Source organism: Orycteropus afer, unplaced genomic scaffold, assembly GCF_000298275.1.
Source record: "Orycteropus afer afer isolate SDZICR_OR568_19922 unplaced genomic scaffold, OryAfe1.0 scaffold00057, whole genome shotgun sequence".
NCBI classification, from domain to species: Eukaryota; Metazoa; Chordata; class Mammalia; order Tubulidentata; family Orycteropodidae; genus Orycteropus; species Orycteropus afer.
This window is the reverse complement of record NW_006921644.1, coordinates 12214681-12235502: the sequence shown is the minus strand read 5'-3', so window position 1 is coordinate 12235502 and position 20822 is coordinate 12214681. Positions and strand designations below refer to the sequence as shown.

Here is a 20822-nt window from a genome sequence, read left to right as displayed (position 1 = left end):
CCCAACCGCGTGGTGAGCCCCGCCTCCCGCCCCGCCCAACTGCCAGGTGAGGCCCCAGCCAAGCCGTGAGAGCTTTGCCCCTCCCGGTGCAGTCACCCAGCGAACCGCAAAGTTCCTACTGTGTGCTGGGCAGAGCCTCCTTCCCTGCCAAAGACCTCACATGCCGAGGGCCCTGAGGGTGTACAGGGCGGGGGAGGGGTGCTGCCCCAGCCCAGTCCTCGCCCCTCATGGCTCGGTCCTCTGTCCAGGTGTGCCCCATCTGCTCAGCGATGCCCTGGGGGGACCCCAGCTACAAGAGCGCCAACTTCCTGCAGCACCTTCTGCACCGGCACAAGTTCTCCTACGACACCTTCGTGGTAGGTGTCCGCTGTAGCTGACTCGGCCTCGCCCTCCGTTCATGCCCCACCCCAAGGCTTGCTCCCCCCAACAGCCCCTTTCCCTCAGACCACCCCCCCGGAGTCCCACCCCTCACAGCCGCGCCCCACTTGCACCCTGCTCCCCTTACGTGCCCCTCCTTGTGCTGAGCCAGCTTTAGGGTCCCGAGCAGTCCCACAAAGTTCGAAGCGCGCGGGATTTCTGTGAGGTTGTCTGGTCGGGGAGAGTGCCCTGTGGGTCCGGCTTGGAGGGGTGATAAGTCCAAGTGGCCACCAGAGGGAGCCTGCGTGACTGTGACAGCGCCGATGTCTGCAGACCTGGAACTCCAGGCAGCTTCCCCAGTTATCAGCAGCCCTAAGTGTCCCATTCAGCCCTGCCAAGGGTTCTTATCACAGCTCCCTTTGCTCTGGGATGTCTTTGGAGAGGCAGAGCAGTGGGGTACCCACAGGTCCCCTGAAGAGGCACTCCTGTCCCATCAGGGCAAGGGATGGGTCTTGAGGACAAGGACAGGTAGAGGCACTGTGTCACCTTCATCTCACTACCCTATCTGGGAGGGGCAGGACTAGCCCAGGCCTCCACCCCCGCTGCACGCCTCTGGCCTCTCGGCTGTGTCCCTCTGCACCCCCCACCTGCTAACTCCTAGGTGGGGGACTGGACGTGGGGGAGCTGGTCTGTCTGGGGTGCTCACACAGGGTGACACCTATCTTCCAGGATTATAGCATCGACGAGGAAGCTGCCTTTCAGGCTGCGCTGGCCCTGTCTCTCTCCCAGAACTGAAGGCCCGGCCCGGTCCGGCCCCACCCTCCACCCGGGGTCCTGCTCTCATGTGGACATGCCGCCGTGCGCCGTGGGAGGAGGGCAGCTGACCCTCACCTCCCTGCAGCAGAGCTCGGGTCACAGGGGCTGTGGCCAAGCCAGTGTCCTCGCTGTGTGCCAGGCAGGGCAGCCTGCAACCTCCAGCAGGTGGTGTCCTTCCAAGCCATGAGAACTGCACCGAGGCCCAGCTGCTGAGCTGAGGCACCCCGCCGCACCCCTGCCGTCCCGGCCGCGCCCCGCCCTCACCTGCTCACTTGGTACTGGCTTTTGTGATCCCTAGAGATCCCGGGACTTTTCTACCTTCTCCAATGTGGTAATCTTTTCACATTTTATAGGGCAAAGACAACGCCATCCCTCTTCATATCGCAATACCCGTGTTTGACTAGGGATAATAGTATTTTTATGGAACATTTACAAGATTATATTTTTTAAAAAAAAACAATCAAAAATAAGCGTTGTGTGGGATCAGGGCGCGGGGAGACCCGGCAGGAGCCGGCAGCCAGCTGGGTGGGGGCTCCACTCTTGCACACGTGACACAATGGTGGTATCTCTGTCCCCAGATGACCCCTCTCCAGCTTGGGGTCAGTCTTATTAATAACAGGAGGGAACCAGGCCCCCGCCCACTTGCTGGGTCTGCAGACAGGGCAGGCCTCCAGAGACGCAGGCAGGGTGGCTGGGTCCAGGGTTCTGGCCTTGGTGGAGGTGGGAAGTGCCCTATGACTCCCGCCCCCGCCCTGGGGCAGAACACGGAGGTGGGCAGGAAAGTGCGCGTTTTGTGGCTTAAATTATCGCTGTCTTTTAAAAAATTTAAATAAAATGTTTCAGAGCACCTATAGCCAAACTTGGCCAGCGGTTTTATTCCACAAATATTAAAATCAGGGGCTCACCTGGGGTCACCAGATTGAGGGGCAGGGCGAGGGAGGCCCTCCTGCTGAGAATGGCCCTGACTGACTGTGCATCTTGCCTGCTCCTTCTCTGCAGCCAGCACCTGCCCGCCAAGAGGCGGAGCTACCCCAGAACCCCCCAGGGTAGCTCTTCCCCAGCCTGGCCGTGCCCCAGGGGCTGGCCGGCCACCTCCACCTGACAGCTTGTTTGGCAGCCAGTGATGTGAGGGAGCGTGTCCGTTGTCACCCCCCTGCAGGTACAGGACCACACGACACCTTTGAGGTGTCCTGCTCAGTCTCCTGAGTCTCCACTCGGCCCCCTTGCTGGGGGTGGGGGGGGCTCCCAAAAAGGCGGCCCCATGCTCACTGTGGGTTCTGGGGGCTTGCAGCACCCTGTGAACGCAGCAAGGGGCTGCACTGTGCCCACCGCACAGGCCTGCCCTAACCCGGTCCCAGGGCAGGCAGGTGCCCCCCTGGCCATTGGGATGTCACCTGCCCTGTGCCACTCTGGCTGACCGGGGGACGCCCAGTGGCTGCCTTCTCTGAAAGCAGAGGCTTCTCAAGGAAGCATTGTAGAGTGCCCCCAGCGTCTCTTACTGTTCCCCAGTCACCACCACATCCACCCTCACCCCAAACCCACAGTGGGCAAGGAGCACCGGCAGACAGCCACAGGGACCTGGGCGTTCGAAAGCACTGCTGGGAGGTCATCTGCCCTCCACCTGTAGACAAGCCTGGGGCTGCGCAGCTGCTCTGTCTGCCCCTGAAGGCGGCAGGAAATGACCTCACAGGAAGGGACCCAGACCCACTTGCGCCCAGCTCTTTATTCGGTGACCGTCGATCGGAGCACTGGTCTGCCCAGCGTCTCAGACATGGCTAGTTACAAAGCTGCAGGTGATTCACTTTCACTCAACCTCCCTCAAGGACGTCTGCCTACGTGTGGTTCTGGAATTCTGAGCTGTGTCTGGGCCAACTCAACGCTGCTGGGGGCCTTCACCCCACCCCGGAAGGCCACGTGCCCCAGGCCTGCCCCTAGGGCTGGTCAGGCTGGGTTTACTCCGGGCGCGGACTCAGTCCCACCGCTGACGTTTGCAGAGTCGGAGGGCTCCAGGGCACCGGAGTGGAGGTGCCCCGTAGGCCTAGTCCCCACCTTGTCTCCTGCCTGTGTAGACCCGATTCCCGGACCATGAACTAGCAGTGCTGGGCTCAGTGCCCGTGAGCCTGTGGCCTTCCAGCCCTGACGTCCGCTCGTCGGTCCGCAGCTCGGGGAGTGCCCCAGGCCGAGGGGCCGGTGCGGGATTCCACGCCGCGCAAGGGAGTCGCGTAGGGAGGGCACCTGCGATCCCGCCCCCCTCCCCTTGGCCGCCCACCTGTCCTGGGCGTAGCGCAGCGGCCCCGGCCGCGCCCGCGCCGGCCACGCCCATGCAGGCCCCGCCCATGCCCGCACCGGCTCCTGGTTGGCGGAGAAGGCGCGCCATGCTAATAAGCCTGGCCCTTCTCGCCCATGCCCCGCCCATGTCCTTGACCCCCGCTCCTCCCGCGACGGGCTCTGATTGGCGGAGCCGGCGCGCTATGCTAATGACTAGACCCTACCCACCCCGGCCCCGCCCCCGGCCCTGCCTGCGGCCCCACCCGCCTGCACCCGGCCGTGGTTGGTGGAGCCTCGCGCTATGCTAATGAGCCTGACCCTGCCCGCACCTGACTCAGCGCCGGTCCCGCCCGCCCGCGGGTGTCGGGACAGACCGATAGACCGAAGAGTGGGGACCGCGTCCCGGCCCCGTCGCCCGGGAGGAGAAGATGCCGCGCTCGTTCCTGGTGAAAACTCACTCCAGCCACAGGATTCCCAACTACGGGCAGCTGGAAACGCAGAGAGGTAGGGCCAGCGCCCAGCAGCCGGGACACCTGTTTCAAGTGCTAGGTGGGAGGAGAGGGCATGACCTCGCTCGCGCAGCAGGGCCGAGGCCTCCCGGGCGGACCTGGGGCCTGACCGTAAGTAAGGTGCCCCCAGGGCCCTGGCTCACCTCTCGTGCTCAGCCACCAGCACTGGGAGAGGTCCTCTCTCTCCACTTAGAGCAGCCTTTGTAGGCGCCCAAATCTTGGGGCCTCATCACTGCAGTCCAGCTAAGGGGACCCCGGACTCTTCCTGGTGCAGCAGGTTTAGGAGAGGTCCTAGGGATGGTGGGCAGGGAGACAGAGGGCCCCCTGAGGGCTGGCTCCTAGAGGGACCCCCAGAGCTCCTGGCTTGGGTTAGGTGAGCAGACAAAAAAGAGCCAGGGAGAGGAGTCCGTGGGCTCCCTCACCTCAGAAGCCCGTCTGGCCCCCGCTCAGCTGGGGAGAGACCGCCTCACTCCCGCGGTCTCTTCCCCCTCTCTAGAAGCCTCGCTCACACCGGTGGAAACCGGCGCAGGGCATGGGCTGGGATCCAGCCCACTGAGAGCCCTGCCTGGTGGCCTGGGGAGACACGCTGCCTGTCCATTCAGCCCCCTCCCTGCTGGACAGGGACACAGGAAGCCTGTGACAGCTGGAAGATGGACCGTGTCCACTCCAAGAGCCAAAGCACAGAGGATTCAGGGCGGCCCCTCCTAGCTCAGCAGCTTCTTGGGACCAGGACCTCCTTGGGAACTGCCAGTGGCCCTGGGTGGGAGCAGAGGAAGGAAGGGAGCCCTTTCCATGCAGTGAGTCAGAGCGGGACAAGTCCACTCGCGGGGCAGAAACAGTGCCAAGGCTGCCACCAGGGGGTGCCTCACAGAGCCTGCCCTTCAAAGGGGACTCGAAGTCCGCTAGGCCAATTTGTAGAAAGATGGAGCACAGTGCAGTCAGGTGTCTTGGGTCATAGTTTACAAACCCCTGCTTCAGCTGGGTCCCACAGTGCCCCTCACTCTACCACGTGGGTGCACACCTGTGCTCCCAGCACCTGAAGGGGTGGGCTCTCTGCTCCCTTCCTCCCGCCCCGTGGCTCAGGCTGCCTGGCTTTCTGGGGACAGACGGCCACGGTGGGCCTCCTTCTACCAGGAGACTTCCCTAGAATAGACCTCAGATGCTGGGGTGGTGGTTCCCCACTCTGTCATTTGAGTAAAGGCCTCTTTAGGGTTGCCCAGGGAACCCTTTGAAGTCAGAGGGTCCTGAGAGTGTCTTATGCCAAGAATTGGAGGTGCAGAATGGACGTACAAAGCTAGGGAAACCCAGCAGATAGGGGATAGGCGTCCTAGACCCAGCATGGGTCCACAGCCCCTGCCACAGCTGACCTCCACCCTCTGGAGCCAGTCCGGGCCCTGCAGACCGGGCTGGGCTGGGGGTGCACAGGGCCAGCTTAGAAGCCACCTTGGAGATAAGTAGCAACTTGCTTCCAGCCACTGAAGCGTGGGAGACAAGAGGCCCTTCCCTGTAAGGCAGGGTTTGGCATGGGGAGCTCCTCTGTGCCCTGCACCTGTCTCGGGGCCCCTGGGACTTTGTCTCAGCCCGTCACCGCACCACCAGCTCTTCTGGGAGGATGGCCTAGATTTGCTGACTTTGTGGCTGGGACGATGAGGCCGGGGGATAGTGGATGGTATACCTCCATTCCCCTTCTGAGATGAGGGGCCGGGGTGGTGGTGGATGGGTGTTCCACCACCCATGCAGCCATACCCGCCCGGGCACCCCTGTCCCCCAGCCCCTGCCCCTCTGCATTGGCTCTTGCCCAGGTTGGGGACACCAGAGGGGAGCCCGCCCAGGAGAATAGTTTGCTGGAGGTAAAGGCGTCTTCATGCCAGCTGGGCCAAGCGAAAGGCCCATAGCTTTGACACACACGGGGTGGTGAGATGGGACCCAGCGGAGGAAAGGGGAACAGGAAGAAAAACAGGGGAAGGGCCAGCAAAGAGGAAGTGAATAGAGACAGGCGGAGAAAATCATGTGAGAGAGGAAGAGAGGGGCGGGGAGGGGGCGAGGGGAGGGTAAGAGCAGGAATGGGCAACTCCGACTCGCCCTGCGTCAACAGTTTGGATCTGGGGCTGTAGCTGACGACAGGTGAAACCGAGCCTCCTGCACTCACTTGGGAGGCAAAGGGTCACAGGGCTGCTGCTCCGTGTGGTCCCCACCCCGCACTGTGTCCCACTGCCCGGCTTGCTGGAAGTTGGGACCAAGGAGGAGGGCTGGGGAGAGTGCTTCCTGTCCAGGTCTCCAGAGGAAACCTCAGCCCAAGGCTCTCCTGTGGCTCCCAGGAATCCCCTCACATCTCGGGGTGCGTGAGTCTGGCTCCTGAGCCTTGCAGGAGGGTCCCTCAAGCATCATAATGCACTCGTCACGCTGGGAGGTGCAGCCAGCGACCCGTAAGGACACTGACTCAAGGTGACCCCTGTGTGTCAGGGTAGACCTGCGCCCACGTGGGTTTCAGTGGCTGTCACCCTTATTCCGGGCCACCTCTGGGTGGAGAACCACCAGCTTTCAGTCAGCAACCCAGTGCTTTAACTGATTGCGTGGCCTCCCTGCCCCGTTCTTACAGGCACCCTTTGCACCCACCAATTCAATCAAGCCCACGGTTCACTGACCACCCACTGTGTGCCCAGCTCTGTGCTGACTGTATGGTAACAATAAAGGGTCTCAGAGCAGAGAGTGAGGGTGAGGACCACCATACACGACACGGTCCTTTGTCACACCTGCCCCTCTCTGCCCTTAGCCTTTCTGTTTTGATTTTGTTCTAACGGCTCTATTGAAATATAATTCAGTACCATACAATTCCACCAGTAGGGGTGTACAACATCATAGTTTTTCGTTTATTCACAGACGTGTGCAACCATCTGAAAAAAACCGTTGCCATCAGAGTAGAACTGTTTCCAAAGCTGTAAATCTTCATGGAAGCAGACTGCTTCGTCTTTTCCCATGGAGGGGCTGGTGGGTTTGAACCGCCGACCTCCTCATTAGTAGACCAGCACGTTAGCTACTGGGCCACCAGATCTTCTTCCTCTTCTTCATTTTTTTAAATTGTGATTTGGGTGAAAGTTTATGAGCAAGTTCATTTTCCATACAGTAGTTCAGACACACTTTGTCTCATGACATTGACTGCAGTTTCCCACGATGCAACAGCTCCCCTCCCACTTCCTCCCCATAGTCACCTCTTCCCTGTGTCTTTCCCTCCCATCCACTCCTGCCCCCTGAGCTGTCTCCCTGTGCATACACAGCCCTTCTATTCTCCCATGATTCATCTCTCCAAGGAGTGTATCTACCTAATGTTAACTGTTCACCTTATATGCCTGTCTTCCTTTTTTTGGAAGCCACAGGAGTGGGTTCAGTTAAACCCTGGTGAGCAGCTAGGGGCCATACTCTCAGGTTCCATTAGGCTCTATCAGACCTGGTCCCTATTTTTTTTGAGTTTTGTTCCACATTATTCTCCTACTCTGTCCAGGATCTCCTACATAGATCCCCCTTCAAGTGGTTGACAGTGGTAGCCGGGCACCACCTAGTTCTTCTGGTCTCCCAGTTGTATAGGCTGAGGAGCACATGGTGTACCAGTTCCTTGGACTAATTGTTTCCATGAATCTTTGGTTTTCTTCATTCTTCTGTGCTCTGACAAGGAGAGACCCATTGTTGCATCTAGATGGCTGCTTGCAAGCTTTTAAGATCCCAGTTGCTACTGGCCAAAGTAGGAACAATGTTTTGTGTAATATGTTATGCCGATTGAGCTTGATGTCCTCTGTGACTGTGGTCCTGAGCCCACAGGTCCAACTCCTCACTCCCTTGGGGTAGCTGGCTATGACCAAGAAGTGACTACACCCTTGTCCCTTGCCAACTCTACTATGTACCTGGGAATTTGTACAGAACATAGCAATGCACTTGTAGAAACGTAGTCTGCCAACACTATGCATGCTTCTCTGCATAGACCTATGTGTTAGACTGGGTTCTCTAGAGAAACAAAACCAGTCAAGCTTATATATATATAGAGAGAGAGAGAAATTTATCTCAGGAAAATGGCTCACACACTGACAGAAGCTGGCAAGTCCAAAGTTCTTGGATCAAACGTCAAGCTGGAGGCTTTTCCCGACTCTTGCAGCTGCAGGGCTGAGGCGCTCAAGGTTGGCAGGCAGTCTACTGGCTGTTGACTCCAACAAATGACGAATCCAAGATCTCTAGGCCGAATGGTGGATTGTTCGCTCACGGACAGTTGTAGGCAGCACAACAGGATCCCAATCCACAGAAGAATGTCTCTTTTCCCAGGATGTTCATAGATATACTAGAAGCAGGCCACACTCCTAGGGAAACTTCCTTTCAAAGGATTGGCCGCTCCGAACATAGTCATCTGATTCCATCATGGGAACAACCACATCACAACTGCTTAAACCACACAGAATTGTGGTTCACCTAAGTTGACACACAGCTCCAACTATCACAACATACCTTATAGTTCAGCCTGTCCACCCATCTCTCTGCCCATATACCCATGTTTGCCTTCACTGACTACGTGGTACTGTATGTGCAAAAGGGTTCATCTTTGTTGTGTGTACCTCCCATGTACCTCTCTGTACCTTCCTCTTCCTCAGTGCTACCATGTTGATGACTCACGTTTGGTACATTGCCCTTCTCTTCACCCAAATCAATACTTATCTCTATCTATCTAACAGTATTCCCTCCCCTCCCCTCCCACCTCTGGTAACCAATGAAGAAAATTTCCTTCCATATATAAACCTTTCCTTGACTTTTTACAATAATGGACTAATACAATATTTGTCCTTCTGTGATTGATTTATTTCACTCACCATAATGTCCTCCAAGTTCATCCATATTATGCGGTGTTTTGCAGATTCTACATTATTCTTTAGGGTTGCATAGTATTCCATTGTGTGTACGTACCATAGTTTGGTTATCCATTCCTCAGTTGTTTCCATCTTTTGGAGATTGTAAATAGTGCTGCGATGAACATGGGTGTGCATGTATCTGTTCTTGTCCTGGCTCTCACTTCTTTAGGAGATATACCTAGTAATAGGGTTGCTGCCTTAAATGGTATTTCTAATTCCAAGTTTTAAGGAATCACCATACTGTTTTCCACAGTGGTTGTACCATTTTACAGTCCCACCAACAGTGTATGAGAGTCCCAATCTCTACACATCCTTGCCAGCATTTATTTTCCATCTTGTTGAACTTTGCTACTAGTGCTGGGACAAGATGGTATCTCACTGTTGTTTTGATTTGCATCTCCCTGATGGCTAATGATCGTGAGCATTTCTTCATATGTTTGTTGGCTGCCTGAATATCCTTAGTGAAGTGTCTATTCATGTCTTCTGCCCATTTTTAATTGGATTTTTTGTCTTTTTGTTGTTGAGGTGTTGGAGTTTACTATAAATTCTAGAGATAAGTCCCTTGTCAGATATGTCATTGCCAAATATTTTTTTTCCATTCTGTAGGTTCTCTTTTGACTCTTTTGAAGAAGTCTTTGGAAGCACAAAAAAAAAATAGTTTTTTTTCACCCCATCTCTCGTCTGCTGTTTGTGCATTTTGGGTTATGTTTGATAGTCTTTTTATGCCATATATTAGGGCCCCTAAATTTGCCCCTACTTTTTCCTTGAGATACTTTATAGTTTTAGGTTTCACATTTAAGTCTTTGATCCATCTGGAGTTCGTTTTGGTGTATGGTGTGAGGTACAGATCTTGTTTCATTTTTCTGCAAATGGATCTCCAGTTTTGCCAGCACCATTTATTAAACAGACATCCTCTTCCCCATTTAATGGATTTCAGCCCTTTGTCAAAGATCAGCTGACCACAGGTTGACGGATCTGTGCCACCAGCTCTCGTCCAACCGTCGCCACTGTCTAGCACGTAGTCATCACCCCAGACAGGAAGTGCGCACCTGTCAGCAGGCACCCCCAGTCAAGCCCCTGGCACCCACCCCTCTGCTGTAGTGTCTGGTTCTATCCATTCTGAGATTGTATAAGGATGGAATTGTCTGCCACTGACTTTTTATCTGGCTTCTTTGTCACACAGTATCTTTGAGGATTTCTGTGTCATGCTATGACACTTACTACATAGCATGGATTCATGCGTGGTTCCTTTGTGTGGCTAGATGGTAGCCAGTCGCCGTAGGGACATACCACATTTATCCATGTGGGTGGACATTTGGGGTGTCTCTGCTTTGTGAGTGTTCATTGTGGTTTGAGTGAAGGCTTACAGACCAGCGTGGTTTTTCATTCAGCAATTCCCTCAGTTTGGTTCCGTGATGCTGAATGTGATCCCCACAACGTAACGGCGCTCCAACTTCCTGCCTGTGTTTCCCTTTGTCCTTCTCCCTGTGCCTCCTGCCTTCGGAGCTGTGTCCCTGGGCACACGCTGCCCTTTGGATCCAGCGTAGCCGATTGTGCTGCAGAATGACTGGTACCCTCTGGACCTGTCTGCTGCTTCGCTGTGAGCCAGGGCAGTGAGTTCAGTGCCAGGCTTGAAGCGTGTCTAAGGGCACTGTGTCCACGTTCTGGGCATTGTGAGTGGTGCAGTTGTGACCACTCACGGCCACTCGTGTACCAGCTCTGCATGGGCGCTTGTCCTCACTTCTCATGGGCGGACACCTGGGAGTGGGCCTGCAGGGTCACAGGGAGAGGCTGGCTCTCACCTTTGGAGAAGCCGACGGCCTGTCTCCCAGCAGCTGCCCCCTTCACAGCCCCCCACACCCAGCAGTGTATGCATATCCTGACGCCTCCACCTTTTGCCAGGACTCGTTATTCCCGTTGTCCCGGTGGCTGTGAGCGTCACAGCACTGCACTCTTCACATGCATGTTCCAGGAACTGGCTGTGGACACACGCTCATGTATCTGTTGGGGAGAAACGTGTACTCAAGTCCTTTGTACATTTGTTTCCTAAGTTTCATTTCTTTGTTGCTGTGAGTACACACCACAGAACTGACACCTGGTCAGCAGCTTCTCCGTGGCCAGCTCGGTGACATTCTCCAAGTATGCGGCCACCCTCACCCTCCTCTTCCAAGTGAGCCCTCTCATTGACAGAACGTCACCGCCCCTCAGGTTCCTGCCTAAGCTTTCAAGCTGCTGTTGTCAACTTGATCCCATGGGTCTTGTAAAGACGCAAGGGGAAGGAGTCTTACCTCCTCTAACTTCACAAGGCAGCAAGAGGTCAGCAGCCTGAGGCTGATTCCTGTGAAGCGGAGGTCAGACGTGCCTCCACCCACCAACCTTTCATCGATCTGACACCAGCCTCCCTCCCACCGCACTCTTCACTCTCTGTGGGTGCCGTCCTTCACTTCAGTGGCCATGCAGACCTCACAGGAATACTCGCAATGATGGGGTTTATTAGGAAAAGAAAAAAAAACAAACTCACTGCCGTAGAGTCAAGTCGACTCAGCGACCGCTCTTTGGGTTTCCGAGGCAGTATCTCTACGGAAGTATATTGTCCAGTCTTCCTTCTGAGGAGTGGCTGGTGGATTGGAACCGCCAGCCTTCTGGTTAGCAGTCAGATGCCTTAGGCACTACACCACCAGCGCTCCCATTAGGGAAACAGCAGCTTACAATTCTGGATCAGCCATGAGTCAGGATCCAGTTCTTTGAGCAGGACAGCCTCTTGCCAGCAGTGCCCACAGGCACCTGTCTCTGGCCCTCAGCCTGTCCACCCTGCTCAGGCAAGTGTTACAAAGCTTTTAGCTCCATGATAAGTGCCGAGAGGCACCCCTGTCCATCAGTCAGCCTTGGCCCGAAGCCACTCAGCCCTAGGTCTGTGGGTCGCAAACAGGCCCACCGGGTGTGCAGAGACACTCTTGGCCCGAGGCCCTCAGCTTTCGTGCTCCGTGGGCTGAGACGCCCAGCGCACTGTCTTCCTCTGTCCTCCTGGGCCTCTGCCACCAACTCTCACCATCTCTCTGGTGGTACAGCCATGTCTCCTGGATCTTAGGAGGTTCTCAGCACAGGGACCCTGGGTCCAAAGCATGCACTCTGCTCCCCTCTGCCCTTCTTGGTGGTATTCAGGGCCCCCCTTCACCTCTGGGAAGGCTCACTTTGAGGCCAGCTCCATGGCGATCTGCCCGGCCCCATGTCAGGTTCCACACACCTTAGTTGCAGGGTCCCACCCCAAGAGTGTCCTGTCCCTTACTGACATCATTAGCAAGCTGTCCAGTCCCCTTGGTGGGTCACACGGACCTCATACTCATATAGTCCCCTCCAATCATGTGGTGGGAGCCAGAGACCATGGCTACAAAGGCCACATGAAGTCACCCACTGCACTGCAGTTCTTGAAGAAGTCCAGTGCACTAGGTACACATTCTTTACCAAACTCGCTGCCGTCGAGTCGGATCCAACTCATAGCCACCCCTCCTTGGGTTTCTGAGGCGGTACCTCTACAGAAACAAATTGCCCAGTCTTCCTTCCGAGGAGTGGCTGGTGGGTTTGAACCTCCAGCTTTCTGGTTAGTAGTCAAATGCCTTAGGCACTACACTACCAGAGCTCCTATACTCTTTACTAGCTAAACTGAACTATCGCTTGGTTTTAAGAAGACTTCAGGGAATATTTTTGGTTGAAGGTTTAAAGATTCATCTCAGGGCAATAGTTTCAGGGGTTCATCCATCCTCCATGGCTCCAGAACATCTGGAGTCCATGAGAATTTGACATTTTGTTCTGAATTTTCCCCCTTTTGATCAAGATTCTTCTACAGAATCTTGGATCAAAATGTTCAGTGATGATACCCAGGTACCATCGGTTCTTCTGGTCTCTGGCAAAGGAGGCAGTTGTCCATGGAGGCGAGTGGCAACCCATCCCACAGCCTCCCTATTCCTGACTCTCCTCCTTCTCTCTCCTTTCCTGTGACACAGTTGTATAAGCTGTCTTCTCAGGGTTGTGTTGCAAAAGTTCTTTATTCTGGAACAAGCCCCCGATCAGGTCTGTGATTTGCAAATACTTCCTCCCATTCTGTGGGTGACTTTTCACAACAGACATAAAATCTGACCAAAAGACCCCGAGTGGAAGATTTATTCCAACTCGGACGGAATAAGAGACAGGTTGAGGTCTCTGTGGGGACTTAGGCTGTGGGGAAATCTGGGCATCAGCCGTCACACTCGGACTAGCCCGTGGACTTTGGGACTGTCATCATTGTAACCATGGAGGCTGGGGCGTGGTGACCCTCCGATTCCCAGCCACAGCCCCGAGAGCCCAGCATGGGAATGATTTGGATCTTAGCCGTGGAAGCCAGTCTTGACCAGGGGAGCATTGACAGGAGGGTCCTACCCATAGGGCTCAGGGGGGAATGGGGCAGTAAGGGGGCCTCTTGGTGGCAGAGAAGGTCCTCCCAGAGCATCCTGCCATCACCCCCACAAGGTGATGCCTCCAAAGGTGGGCTGATGGGGGTCATTACCTGTGAGTAGCTGGACTGGACTCACCTGGCCGGCTGCCAGGCCTCCTGACTGAAGTCACAGTGCTGACTCAGCTCAGTGCTTCCCACTCTGGAGGTGAGGCAGGGGCTAGCTGACCAGGGCTGCCCCACCTGGCTTGGTCCCTGAGCCACCGCTTTCTGGTACTGGGCACAGGGACCCATGGCTGGCTGGCTGGCTGTCGACTCATCCTGCAGACCAGGCCTCTCTGTCCCAGGTTCCCATGCCCCCTCCCCCTGCGCAGCAGGGCGTCCCCGTCCCCACGCTTGCCCTCTGTGCGTGGCTCTGAGCCCCAGTCTCTGAGCACCTGCTGTGATGCAGGGAGCAGTCCCTGACCGAGGGGTGATGCTGGGAGCGGAGCGGGGGTCGGCCCTCACTGTGCACTGTGCTCTCTCCCTCCAGGTCTAGAAGCCTCCTGCTGGAGCTGTGGGGGAATAGTGGTGCCCTTCCTGCTCCCGGGCGGTGACACTCTCCGGCCCTGGGACCGCGCTCCTGTCATCTCGCGCCTCCCCCTGCCTCTCCTGCGCAGCGAGGAAGCGCAGGGGGCCTTGAGCCCGGGGGACCCGGCGGCCCCCGGCGCGCCGCTCAGAGACAGCCTGAACCGCCTCGCGCTGCCCGGGCGCCGGCCCGCGGTCCAGAACTCAGGCGGGGACAAGGCCCCCGACAGACTGTGCGGGGCGGCGGGCAGCCCCTGGTCCCCCGGCTGCTCCGAGTGCTGCCGCTGCCGCCGGCCCTACGCCCCGCACTGCGACCCGCAGCCCCGACGCCGCTTCAGCTGCAAGCGGTGCGCCAAGGAGTACGGCAGTCTGGGCGCCCTGAAGCTGCACCTGCGCACGCACACCCTGCCCTGCGTGTGCGCGCTCTGCGGCAAGGCCTTCTCCCGGCCCTGGCTGCTGCAGGGCCACATCCGCACGCATACAGGTAGGGGGTGCAGGGGCGCGGGGGCGCGGGGCCACATCCGCAGAAACACAGGTAGGGGGCGCGGTGGGCAGGGGGCAGGGGCAGGGCCACATCCGCAGAAACACAGGTAGGGGGCGCGGGGGCACGGTGGTGCGGGGCCACATCCGCACGCACACAGGTAGGGGGCGCGGTGGGCAGGGGGGAAAGGCAGGGCCACATCCGCACAAACACAGGTAGGGGGCGCGGTGGGCAGGGGTCAGGGGCAGGGGGGTGTTGCACAGGGGGCCTGCAGGTGCGGACCCACACAGGTAGGGCAGGGGGAGGAGCCTTCTGCACAGGGACTGGGGTTGGAGGAGGAGGTGGGAAGTGGGGCAGGAAGGAAGGAGGCCCATTCCCGGGGAGCAGAGAAAGAAATGTGAGCCTCACACAGAAACCAGCGCCAGAGGCACAGACCCAGAGCTGACCAGCCGGGGGCTAGGGCTGGAAGGGGCTGCGTCCCTGGGGGACCTGCACTACCCAGTGAGTGTCATTCGTGTTGTGGGATTGTGCATTTAAAAGGCTGGCACAGCAACCTCCCCGGCCTGTCCTAGAGATCTCCTTGAATTTTCCTCCACACCGGGGCCAGGGTGGCTCTGGGAGCCCCAATCCTCTTAAAACGACCCAACACCCCATGCTCTTCTGCTCCGGTGCATCTGGGGTGCAGTGCTGTGGGACCGGGTGCCCGGGTGCCGGCCAGCAGGGGTGTAGGTGCTCTGTGTGCCCTGGTGGCAGCAGTCTTGGCGTCTGACAGGATTCTGTAGGATGTGAACAGAACACCAGCCTCACAGGTAGTGAGTGCCCTGCCCTTGATCCTCCCCAGTGTCCCCTGCTGAGCACGACACCCCAAAGCAGGAACCAGAAGCCTGGGGGAAGGTACTTTGGAGCACGTGCGGATGTGGGCAGGGATTTTGTATTACTGTCCTGCAGGAAAACGGCCTGGAATGGGTTTCCCAGCAGAGTCCTTTCCTTCTCAGCCTAGCCTTCAAAGGAAGGTGGCTGCTTGCTGGGCTTCCAGGACCGCTGGTCAAACCAAATCACAAAACATCCAACACAGCATTGATTCAGCACGTTTACTGACTGATTCAGTGACCATCCCACTCACCACCCACATCTGCCCGCTCTCCACCCACGTCACCCCGCTCTCCACCCACGTCACCCTGCTCACCACCCACGTCATCCTGGTCACCACCCACATCTCTTCCCAAGTTTTCCCTTGCCTTCCACCGAGGCTCGCTGCTTCCCGGCCAGGGGTCACCACTCTGCCCTAGGCACCTGCTCCTGGGCAGATCTGCAGGAGCCAAGCCACCCACTGCTTCTCCATCACTGGACGGCCAGGGGCTTTGCAAGTCAGATTGGAGGGAAAGGCCCCAGAAGTCCAAGCAGCCCCAAGTGGAGGGGTCAGGTGCCCTCTGTTCCCCAGGATGAATTCTGCATACCCCGCAGTGAGCCACACACCGAGCCAGTCAGCTCAGGCAATGCCCGCCGCTCAGCCCCAGAGTTTCCTCTGGGGTCTCTCAGCTCTCCTCGCAGGGAGTGGGCTGTGGAGGCCTGTGAGTGAGCTTTTGAGGGGAGGGCTTTCACTTAAAGGGGCTTTCCCTTGCCTAGGGACTGGTGCAAGATAGTCCTCGGCTGTCACGACTGAGCATTTTGGCAGAAGAATCTTGATCGAAAGGAGGGAAAATGCAGAACAGAATTTAAAATTCTCATGGGCTCCAGACTTTCTCCAGCCATGCAGGGTGAACGAAACCCTGTAACTATTGCCCTGAGATCATCTTTAAACCTTCAACCAAAAACATCCCCTGAAACCTAAAACCAAACAATCATTTAGCTGAGCTGATAGAGAATGCCTCCCTTGACCACTGGGCTCTTTTAAGATCTGTCTGGATGGGATCGTATTGACAACAGCAACTAGAAGTTCAGACGGGGGCCTGCGGGGCAGTGAGTGCGTGTAGACGGAGGAGGAACAACTCAGGAAGTGAGGGAGAGGCTGGTGGCAGACTCGCAGAACGGAATCCGTGTCCCGGAATTATCCATGGGGAAATGGTTGGATCCGTGCGGGGCCTGCTTGTGCACAGCAACAAGAATAAGTCACTGCAAACAAAGGGGGTCTGTGGCCACCGGCCACTTTCCCGGGCTGCTTGCGAGGGCCCGTCACCGCCCGTCTTTCTCCCCAGGTGAGAAGCCCTACACCTGCTCGCACTGTGGCAGGGCCTTCGCCGACCGCTCCAACCTGCGGGCGCACCTGCAGACGCACTCGGACGTCAAGAGGTACCAGTGCAAGGGCTGCGCCAAGACCTTCTCCCGCATGTCACTCCTGGCGCGTCACGAGGAGTCGGGCTGCTGCCCTGGGCCCTAAGCGCCGGCCGGGCGTCTCCAGAGGAGAAGAGAGGACCAAGCTGGGACCCAAGGCTGGGATCCCTCCTGAAGCACATATCACCTGGTGCCTAGAGGAGGCCTGTGTCAGGCAGGACCTCGACCCGTCTGCCGGCTCCTCTCCCGCTGTTGCCTCCGCCTCCAGTCAGAGCCGGGGAGTCCGATGGCAGTAGCTTCTGGGCTGACCCCAGGCTGCCATCCAGACCCTCCACCCCGCACGGCCCAAACAGGAAGCTCATCCCGGGGTCCCTCGTGTGGTCTCCTGTGGAGGTGTCCTGTGCACCAGGGGCCAGCCGGGGGGGTGCAGTGCTCTGGGACCGGAGCCTGGAGGAGGGGCCCCCCCTGTGGGGGTGATCAGCACGAGAGGCCCCTGCTGCCTCAGGCTGACTAACAAGGCGCCTTTGGAGGTGTCTGGTGCTGAAACCACCAGTAAGATGTGGCCTGGGCTGGCCTCGAGCCTGCCTGTGGTTGGGGCAGGACACGCTGTCCCCCGTCACTCTACGTGCAGAACCATGGAAATGGAGCAGGACCCACGCAGTGTGACCGGGGCAGGTCTGGGAGCCTCGGTGCCCCCGATCCGTGCTGGAGTCTCGCCGTGTGGAACGTGGACAGCCACCTCTGTTGTTCTGAAGGCCTCTGAAGAGAATATGGCTGCTGGGTCGTAAAGGGCCCCTCACTGTCATCGCTGTCCCAGGAGTAAAGGGCCCCTCACCACTGCTGATCCCGGGAGTCACTGCCCTGGCCTAACCCCCAGGGTCCTTGGACGGCGGGCACGGAGGCTTCGGTGTCCCGGGACAGCCGGACCTCTGGCTGCAGAGAAGGAACTGGAGCGCGGGGCCGTCAGTGGAGGCTGGGGGAGGCAGGGGGTGCAGTGAGCTGTGGGAAGGGGCACAGAGGTGCACAGGTGATGGGTGTGGGTCAGGAGTCCTGGTGAGAGAACTGGATGGGCCTAGGGACAAGCCTGTGGGGGGTCTGTGCGTCTGCAGGACGGGGTGGCTTTTGTCCGTACCGGCATCGAGTTTAGACCAGGACCCAGGTCTCTGTCCCCGTGCTCAAGCGCCGTGCGCGTTCCCCTAATCACTGTCCACCTTGTGTTTGCCGCTGTGTCCCCTCCACACCCTGGGGGGGACATCCTAGACCCACCAGCCCTGCCCGAGCCCCTCACGGTGTGCCACAGCGACACAAACCCCCGGAAAGAAGACCCTCCCTCCAGCTTGGTGGCTTCCCGTGCTCTCACACGGCAGTCACACAGCCTCCCGTGGGCTGCCCACCCCTGCCTGGTCCTGATCTCCCGCCCCCGCTCAGCCTGGAGGCTGGCGCCGGTGGGAGGGGCCGTCCAGCCAGCTGGAGGTGATGCAGTCCTTGACCCCCCGGCCAGGAGGGCGGTGAGCTGTCGGACACCTGCTCCTCCACTGAGCGCCGGCCTGATGTCGGCTGCTCCCCGCCTGGTCCCAGCCAAGGGACGCGCGGCAGCCACCTTGAAACGGAGCCGTGGGCCAAATGGGCCTGAGCTGCCTGAACCTGTCAGCCTGCGATTCCCATCAGAGAACCTTCTAGAATGCTCCCTGGACCGTGCTGGCACTCAGGGCACCCCGTTCCCTTCCCCACCACCGGGTTCAGCCTTCGCTGCAGGCAATGACAATGTCCGGCCTAGGCTGAGCCCCCTGACACTCATCCTGGCTGCTGCCATCTCAGAGGGCTGAAGGGCTCAGGAGGCTGGTTTGGTGGTGGCCATTTGAGGGGACATCTCAGGGGCAGCTGGCTTTGATCTTGGGCTCCTCTGGGCCAAGAGTGACCTTGGTGAAATGGGCTCCCAAGACCCCAGGCTCCAGGCCACCCCCAGGCCCCGTGTTGGGAAAGCAGAACTGAGAATAGGACACTCCTGTCCCCAGAGGTGGGCCCCCAACCTCACACGCGCAGGGATTGGCCGCCCCTCAAGGGACAGTGTGAACGGAGGCTGGGGGTGCCCATGAGTTTTCAGAGGCGTCTGGAGGCACTCTCCCAGGGGACCCGACAGTTGGCACTAAGCGTATCCTCTCTTTGCTCTCAGTCCACGGGGGGCCATGGGAAACCCTCTCCCCTGTTTCCTGCAGCCACCTCCCCAACGTGGGGCCTCATGGGCTCCTGCCCCTTTCTGTCACCGTCTTCCAGGGCAGAGGTCAGGCACAGTCAGGACTGGGGCCCTGGGGATGTGAGACTGGGTTTCTCCCTCACAGGGGGTGACCCTTCCTGTCTTGTCTCCACAGCCCGGGGGCTGGGAGGGGGCTCTGCCCAGAGCTGGCAGAAGGCGTCTTGGCCACTGGTGACTTCGGAGAGCATCACTGGAAGGGCCCTTGATCTCATAGCAGCCAGCTGCCTAGAGGAGGCCATATTGTAAATGGTGTTCTATTTCTGGGCCCTGCGAGCTAAATGGGGCTATTGCATCTGTCTGGCACGAGGAAGGGAATTTCACAGGCCGAAAATAAAGTCAAATGTTTTCCCTTCTGTAAGAGCCCGTGGAAAATGCTTGTATTTATATCTGGGCTGGTGGAGGACAGGGGTAATGGAAGCTGGACGGACACCGGCCCAGGAGGACACGGGCAGCCCTGCCAGCGAGCTGGAGGGCAGGGAGTGGGGAGGTGCCGCCTCCAGGGAGGCAGGCGGGCGCGAGCGGCAGCCAGGCCCCCGTGCCCGTTGCCGCCCCTCGGTCCTCGCAGGCTCCTGCCCTGCCCCCGAGGGTCCTCAGGAGGCAAATTGCCAAATAGGGGGCTAAGGGGTGTGGGGCCCCTGGGTGCTACAGACGGGTCACTCTCTGAGCTCACTGAAAGGTTCGAGGTGTGTCTCCGCCCAGGGGCACCTTGGCAAAAGCCGGGCAATCCGCTTCGGAAAAGGCAGCCATTGGGAACTGCGGAGCCCAGTACGCACGCACGGGGTCCCCCGGGGTCCGGGTCAGCTCGCCAGCGCCTGGTGCTGGGGGGGGAGCCCTGTGGGTGTGTCCTCAGCTGAGTGTGGGAGCCTCCCAGCTCTTTGTCCTCTGAGGACTGTAATTCGGGCTCCCCACCCCACATGGCCTCCTTCCCACTCCAATTTTCATGTATCACTTTTTCTCCCTAAAGAAAGTCCTTTTAAAAAAATTGTGGTGAAAATTTACATAACGAGATTTGACATTTCAGCCACTTTTAAGGCGTTTTTAAGTAGCTCGGTTCCACGTGGCTTAGCCACTGCCACTGTCATTCCCAAAAAGCTCTCTGGGTGGGGGGCTCCAGCTTCTTCGCAGCTGGCAGGTCCTGGGGGGTGGGCAGGGGCAGCCGACGACCAGGGCGTGGCTGGAGCACGTGAGAAAAAATCATGGGGCTGCTGCCTGCACCCCGCTGCTTTCTGATTCATCGGGTGCAAGCAAAGAGAGTAGGTGGCCTTGGTGGGTGCAAGTCGTGGGGACAGGTGTGACAGGGACACCGAGGCTCCAGCGGCCAGTCTGTCCTGAAGGCCTCAAGGCACAGAGGCCTGCTTTTGCCTCCAGAAGCCTGGAGCTGCTTATAAATAGCAGTTTGGCCCCGGCTCTTCTGGGGGTTCTCTGCATGTTTGAAAATAGTTCACTTGTTACTATCTATACTCAGCCCCTCCTGGTCCCACCTGTGTGCCTAAGTATAGCTCCCTGGCTCCGCTCAATGGAACGAAAGTTTCCAGGCCCCTTTACCCAGTGGGTGGCAGAACATTCCAGGGGAGCGTCGGGCTGCCAAGACTCCAAGGAGCTCAGAGGCTAGAAGGGACATTGGGCACCGGCCACGCCCCAGCTCGGCTCCCAGGCCTCCCCTTTCCGCTGGAGACTGCAGGGCTCACGGGGAAGCGAGGCCACTGCTCCCAGCAGTGTCGGGGCAACACCAGTGATGTCTGTCGTCTGTCGGGGTGGGCCTGATGCCTAAGTAACAAGAGCGCAAACCCACAGCCTCACGTTGATGTCGACCCATAGCGCTCCTAGAGGACAGAGTGGAACTGCCCACAGGGTCTCCAAGGCTGTCAATCTTCACAGAAGCAAAGCCTAAACCACACCCACTGCCATGGAGTCCATTCTGACCCACAGCGCCCCTAGAGGACAGAGTGGAACTGCCCCTCAGGGTCTCCAAGGCTGTCAGTCTTCA

General features: G+C 58.2%; 2 protein-coding genes across 2 annotated transcripts in view; both read left to right on the top strand.

Annotated features, from left to right (window-relative positions):
• The window catches only part of RNF166 (ring finger protein 166), a gene marked incomplete at its 5' end in the record, with an annotated part of 5177 nt that extends 4025 nt beyond the window's left edge, over positions 1 to 1152 (top strand). The window contains 2 exons of the mRNA XM_007939228.1: positions 249 to 356; positions 1087 to 1152. Of these exons, the coding sequence (XP_007937419.1) occupies positions 249 to 356; positions 1087 to 1152 (174 nt within the window). The remainder of the gene's footprint in view (positions 1 to 248; positions 357 to 1086) is intronic.
• Positions 1153 to 3869: 2717 nt separating this feature from the next.
• On the top strand, positions 3870 to 16687 carry SNAI3 (snail family transcriptional repressor 3). The gene is made up of 3 exons (XM_007939227.1): positions 3870 to 3945; positions 13795 to 14313; positions 16506 to 16687. Exons 1-3 carry the CDS (start codon positions 3870 to 3872, stop codon positions 16685 to 16687), a joined length of 777 nt encoding a protein of 258 aa, XP_007937418.1.
• The last annotated feature ends 4135 nt before the right edge of the window (positions 16688 to 20822 follow it).

Excerpts from the sequence above, each read along its gene's own strand:
- SNAI3 (XM_007939227.1), top strand. The coding sequence starts at position 3,870 with ATGCCGCGCTCGTTCCTGGTGAAAACTCACTCCAGCCACAGGATTCCC. Across the intron at positions 3,946-13,794 it reads GCAGCTGGAAACGCAGAGAG|GTCTAGAAGCCTCCTGCTGG; the intron begins GTAGGGCCAGCG and ends CTCTCCCTCCAG. Across the intron at positions 14,314-16,505 it reads CCACATCCGCACGCATACAG|GTGAGAAGCCCTACACCTGC; the intron begins GTAGGGGGTGCA and ends CTTTCTCCCCAG.